This window comes from Pongo abelii, chromosome 20, assembly GCF_028885655.2.
Source record: "Pongo abelii isolate AG06213 chromosome 20, NHGRI_mPonAbe1-v2.0_pri, whole genome shotgun sequence".
NCBI classification, from domain to species: domain Eukaryota; kingdom Metazoa; phylum Chordata; class Mammalia; order Primates; family Hominidae; genus Pongo; species Pongo abelii.
The window spans coordinates 64579517-64595603 of NC_072005.2; the positions used below are offsets into that span (position 1 = coordinate 64579517).

The 16087-nt window shown below is 43.3% G+C and overlaps 3 protein-coding genes across 10 annotated transcripts in view; 2 read left to right on the plus strand and 1 right to left on the minus strand.

Annotated features, from left to right (window-relative positions):
• LOC103888720 (zinc finger protein 586) overlaps positions 1 to 16087 on the plus strand; it is an 85364-nt gene that overhangs the window by 32815 nt on the left and 36462 nt on the right. The gene's annotated exons all lie outside the window — the stretch shown is intronic.
• Positions 1 to 16087, plus strand: part of LOC112130069 (zinc finger protein 587) — a 99016-nt gene that overhangs the window by 31172 nt on the left and 51757 nt on the right. The window lies entirely within an intron of this gene.
• Positions 1 to 16087, minus strand: part of ZNF552 (zinc finger protein 552) — a 40323-nt gene that overhangs the window by 16657 nt on the left and 7579 nt on the right. Inside the window, exon 3 of one of the 8 annotated variants that reach the window (XR_010138677.1) lies at positions 10309 to 12337. The exons of 5 other annotated variants lie outside the window; for them this stretch is intronic. Coding sequence is in view for 2 of the 3 variants with exons in the window: in XM_063720353.1 (XP_063576423.1) it covers positions 11274 to 12254 (981 nt within the window). In the remaining variant the exon portion in view is untranslated. Of the gene's footprint in view, positions 1 to 10308; positions 12338 to 16087 lie in introns of those variants that run through there. 2 more of the 8 variants (XM_063720353.1, XM_024236608.3) reach the window with 2 other exon arrangements.

Consider the following 16087-nt stretch of genomic DNA (forward strand, 5'->3'; position numbering starts at 1 on the left):
CCAAGTACTCCCTGGCCTGACAAGCATGCCCAGAAATCCCTCATCCTGGGCCTTGCAACTAGCACCTTCTGGGTAAAGTACTTCTCAGAGCTCTCAGCCAACAATGGTGGTATCCTCCAAAAGCAAGCAGAATGCAGGCCATGTCACACTCTGAGGGCTGCTGGAAAGCCCTGCTCACACCTCAAGGGAGGAAGATTATTGATTCTTTGTAAAAGCATCAAATAGGTATCGCATCAGACTCTAGGAAGCTCATCCTGCACCCAGAGAATAAAAATACTATTTGAGATGCTCCTAAACTTTACTTATCTAAGTGGCCATATCATTGGCATCATTCAGACTTGCAATGTGTGCACTCAGAGCTGAGAACATTAAGTATTGATTGCTTTTTAAATTCATGTTACCCAAATTATTACAGTCAGTTTTGTGAGTTTTGTTGTTTTGTTGGGAACAAAAGAAAACTCTCCATAAGACATAATGACAGGATGGGTACAAAAAACAGAAAAAATGAATAAGACCTCGTATTTGCTACCATAACAGGGTGGCTATAGTCAAAATAATTTAATCATACATTTGAAAATAACTAAAAGGGTATAATTGGATTGTTTATAATACAAAGGATAAATGTTTGAGGTGATGGAGACACCATTAACCCTGATGTGATTATTACATATGGCATGACTACATCAAAATATCTCATGTAATCTACAAATATATACACTATTATATACCCACAAAAAATAAAAATAAAGGCTGGGTGCCATGGCTTATGCCTGTAATCCCATCACTTCGGGAGGCCGAGGTGGGGGGATCACCTGAGGTTGGGAGTTTGAGACCAACCTGGCCAACATGGAGAAACCGCGTCTCTACTGAAAATACAAAATTAGCTGGGCGTGGTGGTGCATGCCTATAATCCCAGCTACTCGGGAGGCTGAGGCAGGACAATTGCCTGAACCCTGGAGGTGGAGGCTATGGTGAGCTGAGATCGTGCCATTGCACTCCAGCCTGGGCAACAAGAGCGAGACTGTCTCAAAAAATAATAATAAAATAAAATAATAAAATAAATTGCTGGACACAGTGGCTCACGCCTGTAATCCCAGCACTTTGGGAGGCTGGGGGCAGGCGCATCACAAGGTCAGGAGTTTGAGAGCAGCCTGACCAATACGGTGAAACCCTGTCTCTACTAAAAATACAAAAATTAGCCGGGCATAGTGGTAGGGGCCTGTAGTCCCAGCTACTTGGGAGGCTGAGGCCGGAGAATTGCTTGAACCCGGGAGGCAGAGGTTGCAAAGAGCTGAGGTCGTGCCACTGCACTCCAGTCTGGGCAACAGAGCTAGACTCCTTCTCAAAAAAATAAAATAAATTAAAAATAATAATAATAAAGATGTAATGAGAGGGAAATAGACAGATGTTGATACACCCTGAAGCAGGTAGTGAAGCTGGCAGTTGGCCACTGGTTCCCACAGAAAATTGCTCTACTGATGCTAGCAAATCCCAAAAATGGGGCTCAATCCAGGAGGGTTCTTGGCTTCATAAAGGAAATAATTCAAGAGCAAGCCAAGAGTGTAAAGTGAAGGCAAAGCAAATTTACGAGCAACAGTACAGGAAATGGCTGCTCCACAGACAGCAGGGTTACTCCTCAGGCAAAGTAGCACCCATGGATTGTTGGCTAGCTATATTTATAGCTACTCCTTAATTATGTGCTAAATAAGAGGTGGGTTATTCATGAACTTTCTAGAAAAAGGTTGGAGAGTTCCCAGAACTAGGGGTTCCTTCTCTTTTAAACTACATGAGGTAGCTTCTGGGCATTGCCATAGCATTTGTAAATGGCCACGGTGCTGGTGGAAGTGTCTTTTAGCATGCTAATGCATTATAATGAGCATATAATGAGCAATGAGGGCAACTAGAGTTGATGCTTATTGCCATCTCAGTTTCACTGCTTTCAGCTGGTTTCTTTAGTGCATCCTGTTTTGACCAGATCCTGTTTCATCATGAGTAGGATCATGACCAGTGGTCAGAAAGAAGTCCTGCTGATCTGTGTCACTGTTTGAAATGCTTATTCTCCAGTGCCATGAAGAAATAGCACTTGAGGCCGGGCATGGTGGCTTATGCCTGTAATCCTGCACTTTGGGAGGCCAAGGCCAGTGGATCATGAGGTCAGGAGATCAAGACCATCCTGGCTAACATGGTGAAACCCTGTCTCTATGAAAAATACAAAAAATTAGCTGGGCGTGGTGGCAGGCACCTGTAGTCCCAGCTACGGAGGCTGAGGCAGGAGAATGGCATGAACCTGGGAGGCAGAGCTTGCAGTGAGCTGAGATCTGGCCAATGTACTCCAGCCTGGGCGACAGAGCAAGACTCCATCTCAAAAAAAAAGAAATAGCACTTGAACATAAATGTAATTCATAAGGCCATTTTTACTTCCTGCAGAAAGGGTACACTCACCAGCAGTTTTGCCCCAGGAGTACACTGAACAAAGGAGACAGGGTCATTTAAAACCTGAGGTGTTTACCCTACTGCTGGTTTCCATTGCCTGGAACAGGACCTCATATTCTGTATGTGTCCCGATTGGCTAGCAACTTAGAACCTTTTAAAAGAGGCAAAGGTAAAGGAGAACAAAGAAAGGAGGAAGTAACTTGTGGAATGCTGAGAAAGGTAAAAACACTTTTAAATAAGGAAGAGGAACAGGCTATGACCTAATGCTTGCTTGGACAAGTATAAGCATGTCAGGGCAAATATTTAGGCTAAATTGTGGGAGCTAAGAACATAAAGTACATTGATTTCTTTATTACGGCTAGCAGATATTTAAGAATGCTAGCACAGGTCTTTCAATAATTTGGCTTTTAAGAGAAGTTACCATTTATTCCTAATTAGATGGGAAGGAAAGTCTTTGAAGAGGAATCTGTACTTTACTTTTTACAATATTCCCCCTCTTTTTATTTCATAATTCCTCTTCAGATTTGTTTAATGTTTTGACCTAATTGCTTTTTTTGTCCTTCTAAGAGAAGTAATTTTTTTTCAAATAGGGAGGAGGAGAGTTAGCAGTTAACTCTGTAAGAGTGGCAGAGATAAGTTTTTGTATAAAACTTTGAAGGTAGGGAATATTATAACAGCCTACAAGAATAAGTACACTAATAACAAGAGTGAACAAGGTGAGAATTGAAGTTAAAATTTCTTTTTATTCACTGAACTAATGTTTTATTATTTTAGAAAAGGGGTTATTTATTTTACAATTTTTGGCAAATTTATCGGATAGGGCTGTTAACCTTGGTACCACTTTTGTTATAGTTCTATCAGGGGCAGTATTATTAGGAACAAAGGTACAATACTGAATTTTGTATAAAACATTTAGTTTATTGGTCTTTGTGGGGAATTAGATGCATTACCACTGTGTTACAACTGAGCCATTAATTTTGTAGCTTCATCAACATTAATTGGTTTGCTTTCATGACACTGCTGAGGAATCAATTCTTTCTGCAGAGGTTCTGAGTTTTAATTATGACAGAAACATTTCCTTTTTCTGTTAATTATTTAAAGCTATTTTATTTTTCTATGCCATCTGGCTAGTAGATCCTAATTGCTTAGCTATCTGTTTGATGGCATCCTCAGTGTAATTTATGAATTGTTGGTGATTGTAACATAGCTTAGTCTACATTTTTTTATAGTTACCAGAATGACGTGGATTTAAATTCTGCAGCTATTTGATTTTGTGCTTTAAACTTATATGGCACTTCTCACAGGACCTTAATAGCATTTATGTAAACCTGAGGATTAAAGGACTCATAAGGAGTTTTTCTTGGCCTGTGGTGTTTTGTTTTTACCTTTGTAGATTGATGAAATGCCAGGGTGAAGGGGATAACCAATTGGATTAGAGCACAGGTACTGCTTCAATTATTTGGCAGAGTGTCCAGTAAAGGTCTTCCACATACCACTGTACATTTGTTTGGGGATGGCTAAGCATGGACTGATGGGCAAGCTCTTGGAAAGGCTTGAGCTCTTTACATCCTTTAATGCTTCCAAGGAACACTACATTTTCCTCCTGACCTGAGAGACACAAAGTAAACTTTGTGCATTCAGCATTCAGCATTCAGGGTGGAAGCTGGATTGCCTTAGGGGGCTGACCTGCAGGGTGTTAAATTTCAAGAAATAGCAGAGAGAGCTCAGTATGTTGGATTATCCCAAGCAGTGGAATTTTGAAAAAGAGCCACCATACAGTCTTTATCTGGTCGACGAGGAGATCATCTGAGTGGAAAGGGGATAATCTGGGATTCTGGCCTACTGTGTGTACAAGTGTAATAATTGTTTTTATGTGAAGTGCTAATGGATTATTTAATCCATTTCAGCCAGGCATTTGCATCTTGATATTTTGTCTTGACAGCTAAGGTCTGTCTTAGATCTCTAATTTTTACAAGACACCTTAGTTTTACTAGATGTAGGAGCAACTGGTGTGGGATCTAGATCTGAGGCAACTTAAGAAGGGAAAGATGGGGGAATAATGTGTATTTTAAAAATAACTGGGGGGTCTTTTTTATTTATGTTATTTTTTTTTTTTTATTTGAGACAGACTCTTGCTCTGTCACCCAGGCTAGAGTGCAGTGCGAGATGTCAGCTCACTGCAACTTCCGCCTCCTGGGTTCAAGTGATTCTCCTGCCTCAGCCTCCCAAGTAGCTAGGATTACAGGCACCCACCACCGTGCCTGGCTAATTTTTGTATTTTTAGTAGAGACGGGGTTTCACCATCTTGGCCAGGCTGGTCTCAAACTCCTGACCTCAGGTGATTCACCAGCCTTGACCTACCAAAGTGCTGGGATTATAGTCATGAGCCACTGCACCCAGCCTACTTATGTTAATTTTTATACCATAGAAGCGACTAAGGGCATGTCTAGAGTTCGTTAAGTTGGAGGTGGTGATAAAGAGAAAGACAGAGTTATATTGACAAGGCTGACAGTAAGAAGGGGTAGTCCTTTTAGTGAAATAGATGAGGGGTTTTAGATCTGCACAAACCTTTTTGTGGAAGTCTAACTTTGCTCTTGGGTAGTTTAAGTGATGCAGTCCTATTTACTACAAGGTTGCCAGGTGGTAGGAGCAGAAAATCAGTGTCTTGGCTGCAGGTCATTACAACAATGAGTGCTTGGAATAACTGTGTCAATTAGAGGGCTGGGACATAAATATTTGTGTGAAAAGGCTAGCTGCTGTTGATCTTTTACATTTCTACAAGGTATGACAAAGCAAGCATTAAAAGCAATAGTCTGAGGTGAGTCAGACTTAGTTACATTAAAGGAGCCAGTAACAGAATAAGGAAAGGAAGCAATAGAAGGTATATGAAAATTAATCTTTCTTTAACTTAGTAGGGCTTGATACTAGTACAGTAACCCATGATTCTGAGAGGAAGATGTTTTCTTGACTTGAGTATGGTGGGTCTATTTTTTTTTCTCAGCCATGTGGACAGCAGTCTCAGGGGTTAACAGCATAAAATAGGGTTCTTCCCAGGCTGGCTTGAGTTTTTTCTTTTCTTTCTATCTTTTGATGAGGATGTGGTTTTCAGGCTGGTGCTGGTGTACTGGAAATTCTAGGGGTGGTACCTGTGCTAAAAGACTTTTAGTTCTGAGGAAAGGGAAAGTGGAAGATAAATTAAGTATATAATTTTTGCTGCATATTCTGGGGCTTTAGGCCTCATGGTGATGCCTCCTGCTCCATTCTTGTTCAGCGCCGCCCAGGGGAGGCTGTGGCCCTGCCCCTTCTTAATGTCTTGGCCTTCTTGTGGCCTTCACCGCCCTTGCTCACTGTGGCCTTTGGGATGAGGGGCCCTGTGACTCACCTGGCCATCTTAGGGCCTTAAGAAAGCTAAATACCATTGTATATTTGACAATTTTTTGTATGATTTTATATCAAATAAGTTAAATTTTATCTTTAGTGGCCGGGCACGGTGGCTCACATCTGTAATCCCAGCACTTTGGGAGGCTGAGGCGGGTGGATCACCTGAGGTCAGGAGTTTGAGACCAGCCTGGCCAAGATGGTGAAACCCCGCCTCTACTAAAACTAAAAAATAAATAAATACACAAATTTATCTTTATATTAATGTGCTACTAATGTTAAACTTAATTTTAATAAAATCTTATAGACATTATTTATCTAATTTTAATGTCTGACTATAAGGTAAGACTTTTACAGACTCTTTTTATAATTTTTGTTAAAGAGCAGGTTGGTGCTTTAAGAAAAATCTATCGTGCTTTAATTTTAACATTCAGTTCACAGAAAAACTGGATGATACCCTTTTAACTTTAGCCAGTATGTTTACACACAGAATTTGATACCCTTTTAACTTTAGCCAGTATGTTTACACACAGAATTTCCTTTACAATTAACATTTTAAAACTTGCTTAAACCTTTAAAACAAAAAAATTGTCTTAATCTTTAGTGTAGGTAAAAATCCATATTCTTATGCCTCCTTGTAATCTTATTAAAAGTATATTTTATTTTACTTACATATCTTGTAAACTGTTTGATAATTTTACATCCAGGAGGCCTAATTACTTTTAAATTATACAGTATTTATTGCATAAATTCCCTTTTATAGCTTTTCTTACGACTTTCACAATCCTCAACATTTCTTAACTTTCTGCCTTCCTTTTACACTATTTTTTTCCTAGTTTCACCTCCTTTGTCTTCTTTTGATTTCTGTCTCTTCCAGTTTCTCTTTTACTCTTTCCTTCTATTTCTTTCTCTCATTTGCACTCTATTTTCCGATCTGTCATCCCGTTTCCCTTTCTTCTCCTGAGTTCTCCCGCTCGGGCCGCAAGCAGGGCTGGGCCACGGCACAGGCCCCGCCCCCGCACACGCGCTGCTGTTTTTCTTTTTCTTTTTTTTTCCTTTTCTTTTTACACTTAGTTTCTTGGGCTGAATGGGATTCGCGTGGCTGCAGTCTGGGCCCCAGACAGTCACTAGCCTAGAGGCTTGGCAGATATGCCTGCCGCAAATTGCAAGAATTATGCTTTTTCACCTCCTCTGCTCTCCTCCTGGAGCCAGTCCCCACCCTCTTTTTCACAAACTGCCGGGCTGGGGAGACGGACTTAACCTTTGGCGTGCCTGCCTGGCTGTTTGGCTCTGCGTTTGCTGTTTTTGGTTTCTTTCTCTCTGACTTCCTCTCCTAGTTTCTTTATTTTCTACTGGTCTTTCCTTTGTCTTTGCCAGCCACCTATGCTGCTGTTGTCTCCTCTGCTTCCCTCTCCCCTAGGGGAGGGACTGGCAGGAGTGGAGCTACTGTTTCTTTCCCTGATAAGCAAAGGGGAGTTCTGAATATTTTTCTTACTACTGGAGGCTTGTGTGAGGTTCAACCCCCCCCAACAATAGGGATTTCTCACCTCTTTCTCACCTCCAAGACATCCTAAGGAATACTTTACCACCCCTGCGGTTTTTCTCTCTTTGGTATGTTCTAACCAAGGAATGCTTTACCATCCCGGCTTTTTCCTTAGTCCCGACCACCAAGTAAATACTTCACCAGCTCCTGCGGCTTCTCCTTCCTTGGTCTGTGCAGAGAGATGTCATTGCATTACCTGAGGATCTTTAAGCTAGGTTGCTGGCCAGTTTTTTTTTGTTTTTTTTTTCCCCATTGCTGAGAGTCCAGGTTTATTCGTCACACCGGGTGGGTCTCAATTTCTTACCTATGAGGACCTTGCAATGAGGTAGAGGAGCGCTACCCCATGAGAGAGGACTGGAGACCGCCCCCAGAGGAGAATGCATGCCCATACAGATTGCCACCAAACTGTTTGAAATGCTTGTTCTCTGGTGCCATAAAGAAATAGCACTTGAACATAAATTTATTTAGTAAGGCCATTTTTACTTCCTGCAGAAAGGGTACACTCGCCAGCAGTTTTGGCACTAGAGTACACCGAACTAAGGAGACAGGGTCATTTATAACCTGAGGCATCCACCCTACTGCCATGTCCGGTTTCCATTGCCTGGGATGGGGTCTCACATTCTGTATTTGTCCCGATTGGCCAGCAACTTAGAACTTTTTTTTTTTTTTGATGGAGTCTCACTGAGTCGCCCAGGCTGGAGTGCAGTGGCAGGTTCTCAGCTCACTGCAAGCTCCACCTCCCAGGTTCATGCCATTCTCCTGCTTCAGCTTCCCAAGTACCTGGGACTACAGGATCCTGCCACTATGCCTGGCTAATTTTTTGTGTTTTTCGTAGAGATGGGGTTTCACTTGTTAGCCAGGATGGTCTCGATATCCTGACCTCGTGACCCACCCGCCTTGGCCTCCCAAAGTCCTGGGATTACAGGCGTGAGCCACCACCCCCCCGCCACCACCCAGCCAATTTAGAACCTTTTAAAAAAGGCAAAGGTAGAGGAGAACAAAGGAAGGAGGAAGTAACTTGTGGAATGCTGAGAAAGGTAAAAACCCTTTTAAATAAGTAAGAGGAACAGGCTATGACCTAATGCTTGCTTGAACCAGTATAAGCATGCCAAGGCAACTATTTAGGCTAAATTGTGGGAGCTAAGAACATAAAGTACATTGATTTCCTTATTACAGCTAGCAGATATTTAAGAATATTAGCACAGGTCTTTGAATAAATTTTGCTTAGAAGTTATCATTTATTCCTAATTAGGGAGGAAAGTCTTTGAAAAGGAACCTCTACTTTACTTTTTACAGTCACTATGAGGATCACTATATCAATATGTTTCTTAATTCATACACTAAAGTGTATTCAATTTTTTTTTTTTTGAGACGGAGTCTCGCTCTGTCACCCAGGCTGGAGTGCAGTGACGCGATCGCCAATTGCCGCTCAATGCAAGCTCCGCCTCCCGGGTTCACGCCATTCTCCTGCCTCAGCCTCTGGAGTAGCCGAAACTACAGGCACCCGCCACCATGCCCGGCTAATTTTTTGTATTTTCCCTAAAGAAGGCGTTTCACCGTGTTAGTCAGGATGGTCTCAATCTCCTGACGTCTTGATCCACCCACCTCAGCCTCCCAAAGTGCTGGGTTTACAGGCGTGAGCCATCACGCCCTGCCCTCAATTTCTTTTTTCACATTGACATTTATCTCAAAGGAAGAGCAACTTAACCAATGCCATTGTGGTACACATCAGTGGCTACAACTTTCACAATTACAGCACAGGTAAAAAAGGCCATCTGAATGACAGCATAAACATGGCATCTGAGCTCCAAAATTTCATCTCCTTACAAGAAAATGGTTATTATTTTCCAGTGACTGCAGGAATAGTTTCACACTGGGAACTGGGATTATCTCAGAATAAATTTTTTTTTTTTTTTTTTTTTTTTTGAGACAGAGTCTAACTGTCGCCCAGGCTGGAGTGCAGTGGTGTGATCTCAGCTCACTGTAACCTCTGCCTCACGGGTTCAAGTGATTCTCCTGCCTCAGCCTCCTGAGTAGCTGGGATTACAGGCATGTGCCACCACGCCTGGCTAATTTTTGTATTTTTAGTAGAGATAGGGTTTCACCATGTTGGCCAGGCTGGTCTCAAACTCCTGACCTCAAGTGATCCGCCCACCTTGGCCTCCCAAAGCGCTGGGATTACAGGCATGAGCCACCATGCTTGGTCTCAGAATCAATTACAGGCACGGTGGCTCACGACTCAGGCCTGTAATCCCAGCACTTTGGGAGTACAAGGCAGGCAGATCATTTGAGGCCAGGAGTTTGAGATGAACCTGGTAACACGGCAAAACCCCATCTCTTCTAAAAATCAAAAAACAGCTGGCATGGTGGCTCACGCATGTAATCTCAGCTATGTGGGAGGCTGAGGTGGGAGAATCACTTGAACCTGGGAGGTGGAGGTTGCAATGAGCCAAAATCATGCCACTGCACCCCAACCAGGTCGACAGTCTTTAAAAAAAAAAAAAAAAAAAAGCAGCCGCACACGGTGGCTCACGCCTATAATGCCAGCACTATGAGAGGCTGAGATGGGCGGATCACAAGGTCAGGAGATCGAGACGATCCTGGCTAACACGGTGAAACCCTGTCTCTACTAAAAATACAAAAAAATTAGCCAGGCATGTTTGTGGGCGCCTGTAGTCCACAGGACTGGCTGAGGCAGGAGAATGGCATCAACGTGGAAGGCAGAGCTTGCAGTGACCTGAGATTGCTCCACTGCACTCCAGCCTGGGGTACAGAGTGAGACTCCGCCTCAAAAAAAAAAAAAAAATGCAAGCAGCAACTCAAATATCCATAAATGGATGAATGAATATACAATGACATTTCACAGCAGACTATACTTCTCAGCAATATACAACAAATTAACTCTTGTCTACACTGATATCAAAATAAGCATGATACAGGAGAGCAACCAGGGATTATAACAGGAAACACTTTATTACATCAGTCAGAAAATTCTAGAAAATGGAAAGTACTCTATTATACAGCAGAGTAAATCAATGGTTGTCTGCACAGAGAAATCTTTATAAAGGCTCCAGGTAAATGCAAAGGTGATAGATTAGATAAATTCATTATTGTGACTCTGATGATTGTTTCATGGTATTATAAGAAAATTCAAGCCAGGCACAGTGGCTCATGCCTGCAATCCCAACACTTTGGGAGGCCAAGGCGGGCAGATCATGAGGTCAGGAGATTGAGAACATCCTGGCTAACAGGGTGAAACCCCGTCTCTACTAAAAATACAAAAAAATTATCCAGTAGTGGTGGCGGTTGCCTGTAGTCCCAGCTATTTGGGAGGCTGAGGCAGGAGAATGGCATGAACCCAGGAGGCGGGGCTTGCAGTGAGCCGAGATTGTGCCACTGTACTCCAGCCTGGGTGACAGAGCGAGGCTTTCTCAAAAAAAAAAAAAAAAGAAAAGAAAAGAAAAAAAAAGAAAAAGAAAATTCAAGACTTATCCTACAGCTCAAATATGCATACTTTATTAGACGTCATTTATATATTTTATTTTATTTTTGAAACAGGGTCTCACTCTGTCACCCAGACTGGACTGCAGTGTTGCAGTCTTGGCTCACTGCATGTAGCAATCCTCCCACATGACAGCTCTCCTGTGAGTTTTGAAGCCAGACTTCTGGATAAATATTCTGTATTTGTCACACTAGTAAGGCCTTCATTCAGTGTTAAATATAATCCTGAAGGAATACAGAGGTGTGGCTACAAAACTGCCCGAATTTATTTTACTTGTAAGGACTCTCCTCTAGTATGAACTCTCCAATGTCCAAGGAGAGCAGACCTTCGGGTAAACATTTTCCACATTTGCTGCAATCACAGGATCTTACTCAGGTGTGTACTCTCCTGTATTTAATGACACTGGACTCACTGCACTCATAAGGCCTTTCTTTTGTGAACTCTCTGATGATGACAAAGTGAAGAGATTTGCCTAAATTTTTTTTCACATTCACTGCACCCATAAGGCTTTTCTCCAGTGTGAACTCTCCTGTGTTTAGTGAGACTGGAGCTTTCAGCAAAAGATTTCCCACATTCACTGCACTCATAAGGCTTCTGACCAGTGTGAACTCTCTTATGTACATGGAATGTAGAGCTGTGGGTAAATGACTTCCCACAATCACTGCATTCATATGGCCTTTCTCCGGTGTGAACTCTCTGGTGTGCAATGAGGTGGTACTTGTGCCTAAAAAATTTCTGACAAACCTCACACTCATATGGCTTCTCTCCAGTGTGAATTCTCTGGTGTACATGGAGGTGGGACTTACTATTAAATAATTTCCCACATATCCCACATGTATAAGGTTTTTCTCTACTGTGAACCCCTTGATGATTACTGAAGCTGTCATATTTGCTAAAGGATTTCCCATATTCACACCACACATAACGTTCTTCTCTAGGGAGCAGTCTCTGGTGCTGACTGTGTATATGTTTGGTGCTAAAATGTTTCATGCATCCTCCACAGCTGTAATGGGTTTTTCCCCCATGAAACGGAGACACACACTCAGTTTTGCTGTTTGTTGTCCCAGTGTGAGTGGCCTCTTGCTGGAGTAATCCTGACCTGAGCAAAAAGTCTTTCCCACTCTGACTGAAGACAGATGACTCCCCTGACACATGGAACTTACACCTCTTCACAAACAACACCTCCTCAACACTCCCTCTGTAGGGTTTCTCTCCAATGTACTCATTCTGGTGCTGATGAAAGTTTCCACTGTCATACAATGTATTCCCCCAGGCCTCACACCTGTGCAGTTTCTGCTTGTGATGTGTTCCCTGATGATCTGCCACATGCAAAATGTCTCCCAAGATCGGGCCACACATCTCACAGGGGTGGGCCTTCTTGGGAGACACACCTGCCATAGGAGTCCTGACCTGAATCTCTCTTTATATATAAATAGTCTGCTTAGAAGGTGCCTCCTCATCTTCCACTCCACACCAACAACCTGAAAGCAAGAAAATGCTGGTGAAGTGCATGTTAACTCTGGTGGGAAGGCACAGACCACCCACAAGTGTATCTGACAAACTGAGGAATTACTCCAAGGAAATACTTGGAGGAATAGAATGTTGGCTTCAGGTGAAAGTTGGTGCTATTTATTGTTACTGGACTATAACAGACACAGAATGTAGGAGGCCTCATAAGTTAAAGGACACAACCATGTATGTAACACAGGGAGTATAGGCAGGGTCTACAATTCCTGCATCTGCAAACCACTCATCTGCAGAACTTTATGTCCTCATGACATGTGAGTGCTGTAGAGAGGGATTTGTCCAGGCCAAGGAAAACACAAGCACAACACAGCAGCTACTGCTTGAGGACAGTTTAACAAAGTGTACACATTTGCTAACACAAAACCTGTATGCTAATACTGGAAACCACTGCAGATAAAGATGTGAATAAAATTAAGATGTGGGGTCCAGAGACATGAAGATTATTCAGGGGAATGGAATAAATATCAGACTACAAGCTCATGTACAAATCAGTTAAAGGATTAAAAAAAAAAAAAAAGTACAACTGACAAGAAGTACAACTGACAATTCTGATGCTCTTAACAATGGGGACGAGACCAGTAGCAGTGGCTCACAGCTGTAACCCAATGTAGGAAGATCATCTGAGCCCAGAAATCCAAGACTAGCCTGGGAAACATGGTGAGACCCTGTCTCTACAGAAATTATTTTTAAAATGGCCAAGCACGGTGACTCATGCCTGTAATCCCAGCACTTTGGGAGGCTAAGGCAAAGGGATCACTCAAGCCCAGGAGATCAAGACCAGCCCGAGCAACACAGCAAAACCTCCTCTCTACAAACATTGGCCAGGCATGATGGTGTGCACCTGTAGTCCTAGCTACTCAGGAGACTGAGGCTGGAGGATCACTTGAGCCCAGGAGGTTGAGGCTGTGTGAACTATATTCACACCACTGCACTCCAGGTAACAGAAATGACAGTGTGAGAACCTGTCTCAAAAAAGAAAAGAAAAGAGGAGAGGGGAGGGGAGGGGAGGGAGGAAGAGGGAAGAGGGAAGAGAAAAGAGAGAAGAGAGAAGAAAAGGGCCAGGCACCCTGGGTCATGCCTGTAATCCCAGCACTTTGGGAGGTGGAGGTGGGTGGATCACCTGAGGTCAGGATTTCGAGACCAGCCTGACCAACATGGAGAAACCCTGTCTCTACTAAAAATACAAAATATTAGCCTGTGGGGAAAAGAAAGAGAGATCAGACTGTTACTGTGTCTGTGTAGAAAGAAGTAGACATAAGAGACTCCATTTTGTTCTGTACTAAGAAAAATTATTCTGCCTTGAGATGCTGTTAATCTGTAACCCTACCCCCAACCCTGTGCTCCAGAAACATGTGCTGTGTCAACTCAAGGTTAAACGGATTTTGGGCTATGCAGGATGTGCTTTGTTAAACAAGTGCTTGAAGGCAGAATGCTTGTTAAAAGTCATCACCACTCCCTAATCTCAAGTAGGCAGGGACACAAAACACTGCCTAGGAAAGCCAGATATTGCCCAAGGTTTCTCCCCATGTGATAGCCTGAGATATGGCCTCATGGGAAGGGAAAGACCTGACAGCCTGATGCCTGTAAAGGGTCTGTGCTTAGGATTAGTAAAGAGGAAGGCCTCTTTGCAGTTGAGATAAGAGGAAGGCATCTGTCTCCTGCTCATCCCTGGGCAATGGAATGACTAGGTGTAAAACCCAATCATATCTTCCATCTACTGAGATAGGAGAAAACTGCCTTAGGGCTGGAGGTGAGACATGCTGGAGGCAATACTGCTCTTTAAGGCATTGAGATGTTTATGTATATGCACATCAAAAGCACAGCACTTTTTTCTTTACCTTGTTTATGATGCAGAGACATTTGTTCACATGTTTTCCTGCTGACCCTCTCCCCTCTATTACCCTGTTTTGTCCTGCCACATCCCCCTCTCCGAGATGGTAGAGATAATGATCAATAAATACTGAAGGAACTCATAGACTGGTGCCGGCAGGGTTCCTCGGCATGCTGAGTGCTGGTCCCCTGGGCCCACTTTTCTTTCTCTATATTTTGGATCTGTGTCTCTTTCTTTTCTCACATCTCTCATTCCACCTGATGAGAAACACCCACAGGTGTGGAGGGGCAGGCCACCCTTTCATTAGCCAGGCATGGTGGCACATGCCTGTAATCCCAGCTACTCAGGAGGCTGAGGGCAGGAGAATCGCTTGGGCCCGGGAGACAGAGGTTGCAGTGAGCAAGATCACACCATTGCACTCCAGCCTGGACAACAAGAACGAAAATCCATCTCAAAAAAAAAAAAAAAAAAAAAATGGAGAAGGCCAGGTGCAGTGGATCATGCCTGTAATCCCAGCACTGTGGGAGGCCAAGGCAGGCAGATCATGAAGTCAGGAGTTTGAGACCAGCCTGGCCAATATGGTGAAACCCCATCTCTACTAAAAACACAAAAACTAGCCAGGCGTGGTGGTGCGTGGCTGTAGTCCCAGCTACTTGGGAGACTAAGGCAGAAGAATTGCTTGAACCCGGGAGGTGGAGGTTGCAGTGAGCTGAGATCGCACCACTACACTCCAGCCTGGGCAACAAAGTGAGACTCTGTCTCAAAAAAAAAAAAAAAATTAGCTGGGCGTAACGGCACACACCTGTATTCCCAGCTTCTCAGGAGGCTGAGGCAGGAGAATTGCTTCAGCCCAGGAGGCAGAGGTTGCAGTGAGCAGAGATCAAGCTACTGCACTCCAGCCTGGGCAACAGAATAAGACCCTTTCTCAAAAAACAAACAAACAAAACCAAAAACAAGAATGAAGGAGAAAAGATGATACAGAAATCATGTGTGCTTACTTGTCTGGCCCCAAAAATACTACTGAAATAGAATAGGTTTCTGTCATGATTTGAACAAAACTCTTCACATCATGCACCACTGTCATAGGATGCTATTCTTCAGGGACTCAGAACCCACAATGCTGAGGCCAGATTCATTTGCATCTTCTGACCACAGAAGATGATCCCACCACCAGGATAACCAAGTACATGAGACATACATGATGTAAGAACAAAGGGAAAGACAGAACAAGGAAACAGACAACACTGGCTTAGAACAACTCAGCACATGAGAGCAGACAGTAAACTAAATATTACAAAAAGAATTTCTGTTTTTTGAGATGGAGTCTTGCTCTGTTGCTCAGGCTGGAGTGCAGTGGCACAATCGCAGCTCACTGCAACCTCTGCCTCCTGGGTTCAAGCTATCCTCCCACCTTAGCCTCCCAAGTAGCCAGGATTACAAGCATGCACCACCACACCCGGCTAATTTTTATATTTTCAGTAGAGATGGGGTTTCACCATGTTGGCCAGGCTGTTCTCGAACTCCTGGCCTCAAGTAATCCACCTGCCTTGGCCTCCCTGAGTGTGGAAATTATAGGCATGAGCCACTGCACCAGACCTACGAAGAGAATTTCTAAGGACGGTATTACAAGAACAGTCTATAATCTATGTAGGCAGTGACAATGTCAGTGAAGACAATTCCTGGCACAGGGAGGCATGAAGAAATAGCAGGTAGAGGAATGAATTAGATCCTGAACCTGAAATCTGGATGAAATCACACAAACATCCACAGGACAAACAAGGTAGCCTGCATTAAGATGCCTGTAAGACTTCTCACTCTGAATTCTTCCCTGGGAGCTCAATAGCAGGTGTTGGGGCTGCTCCAAGAATGGAGA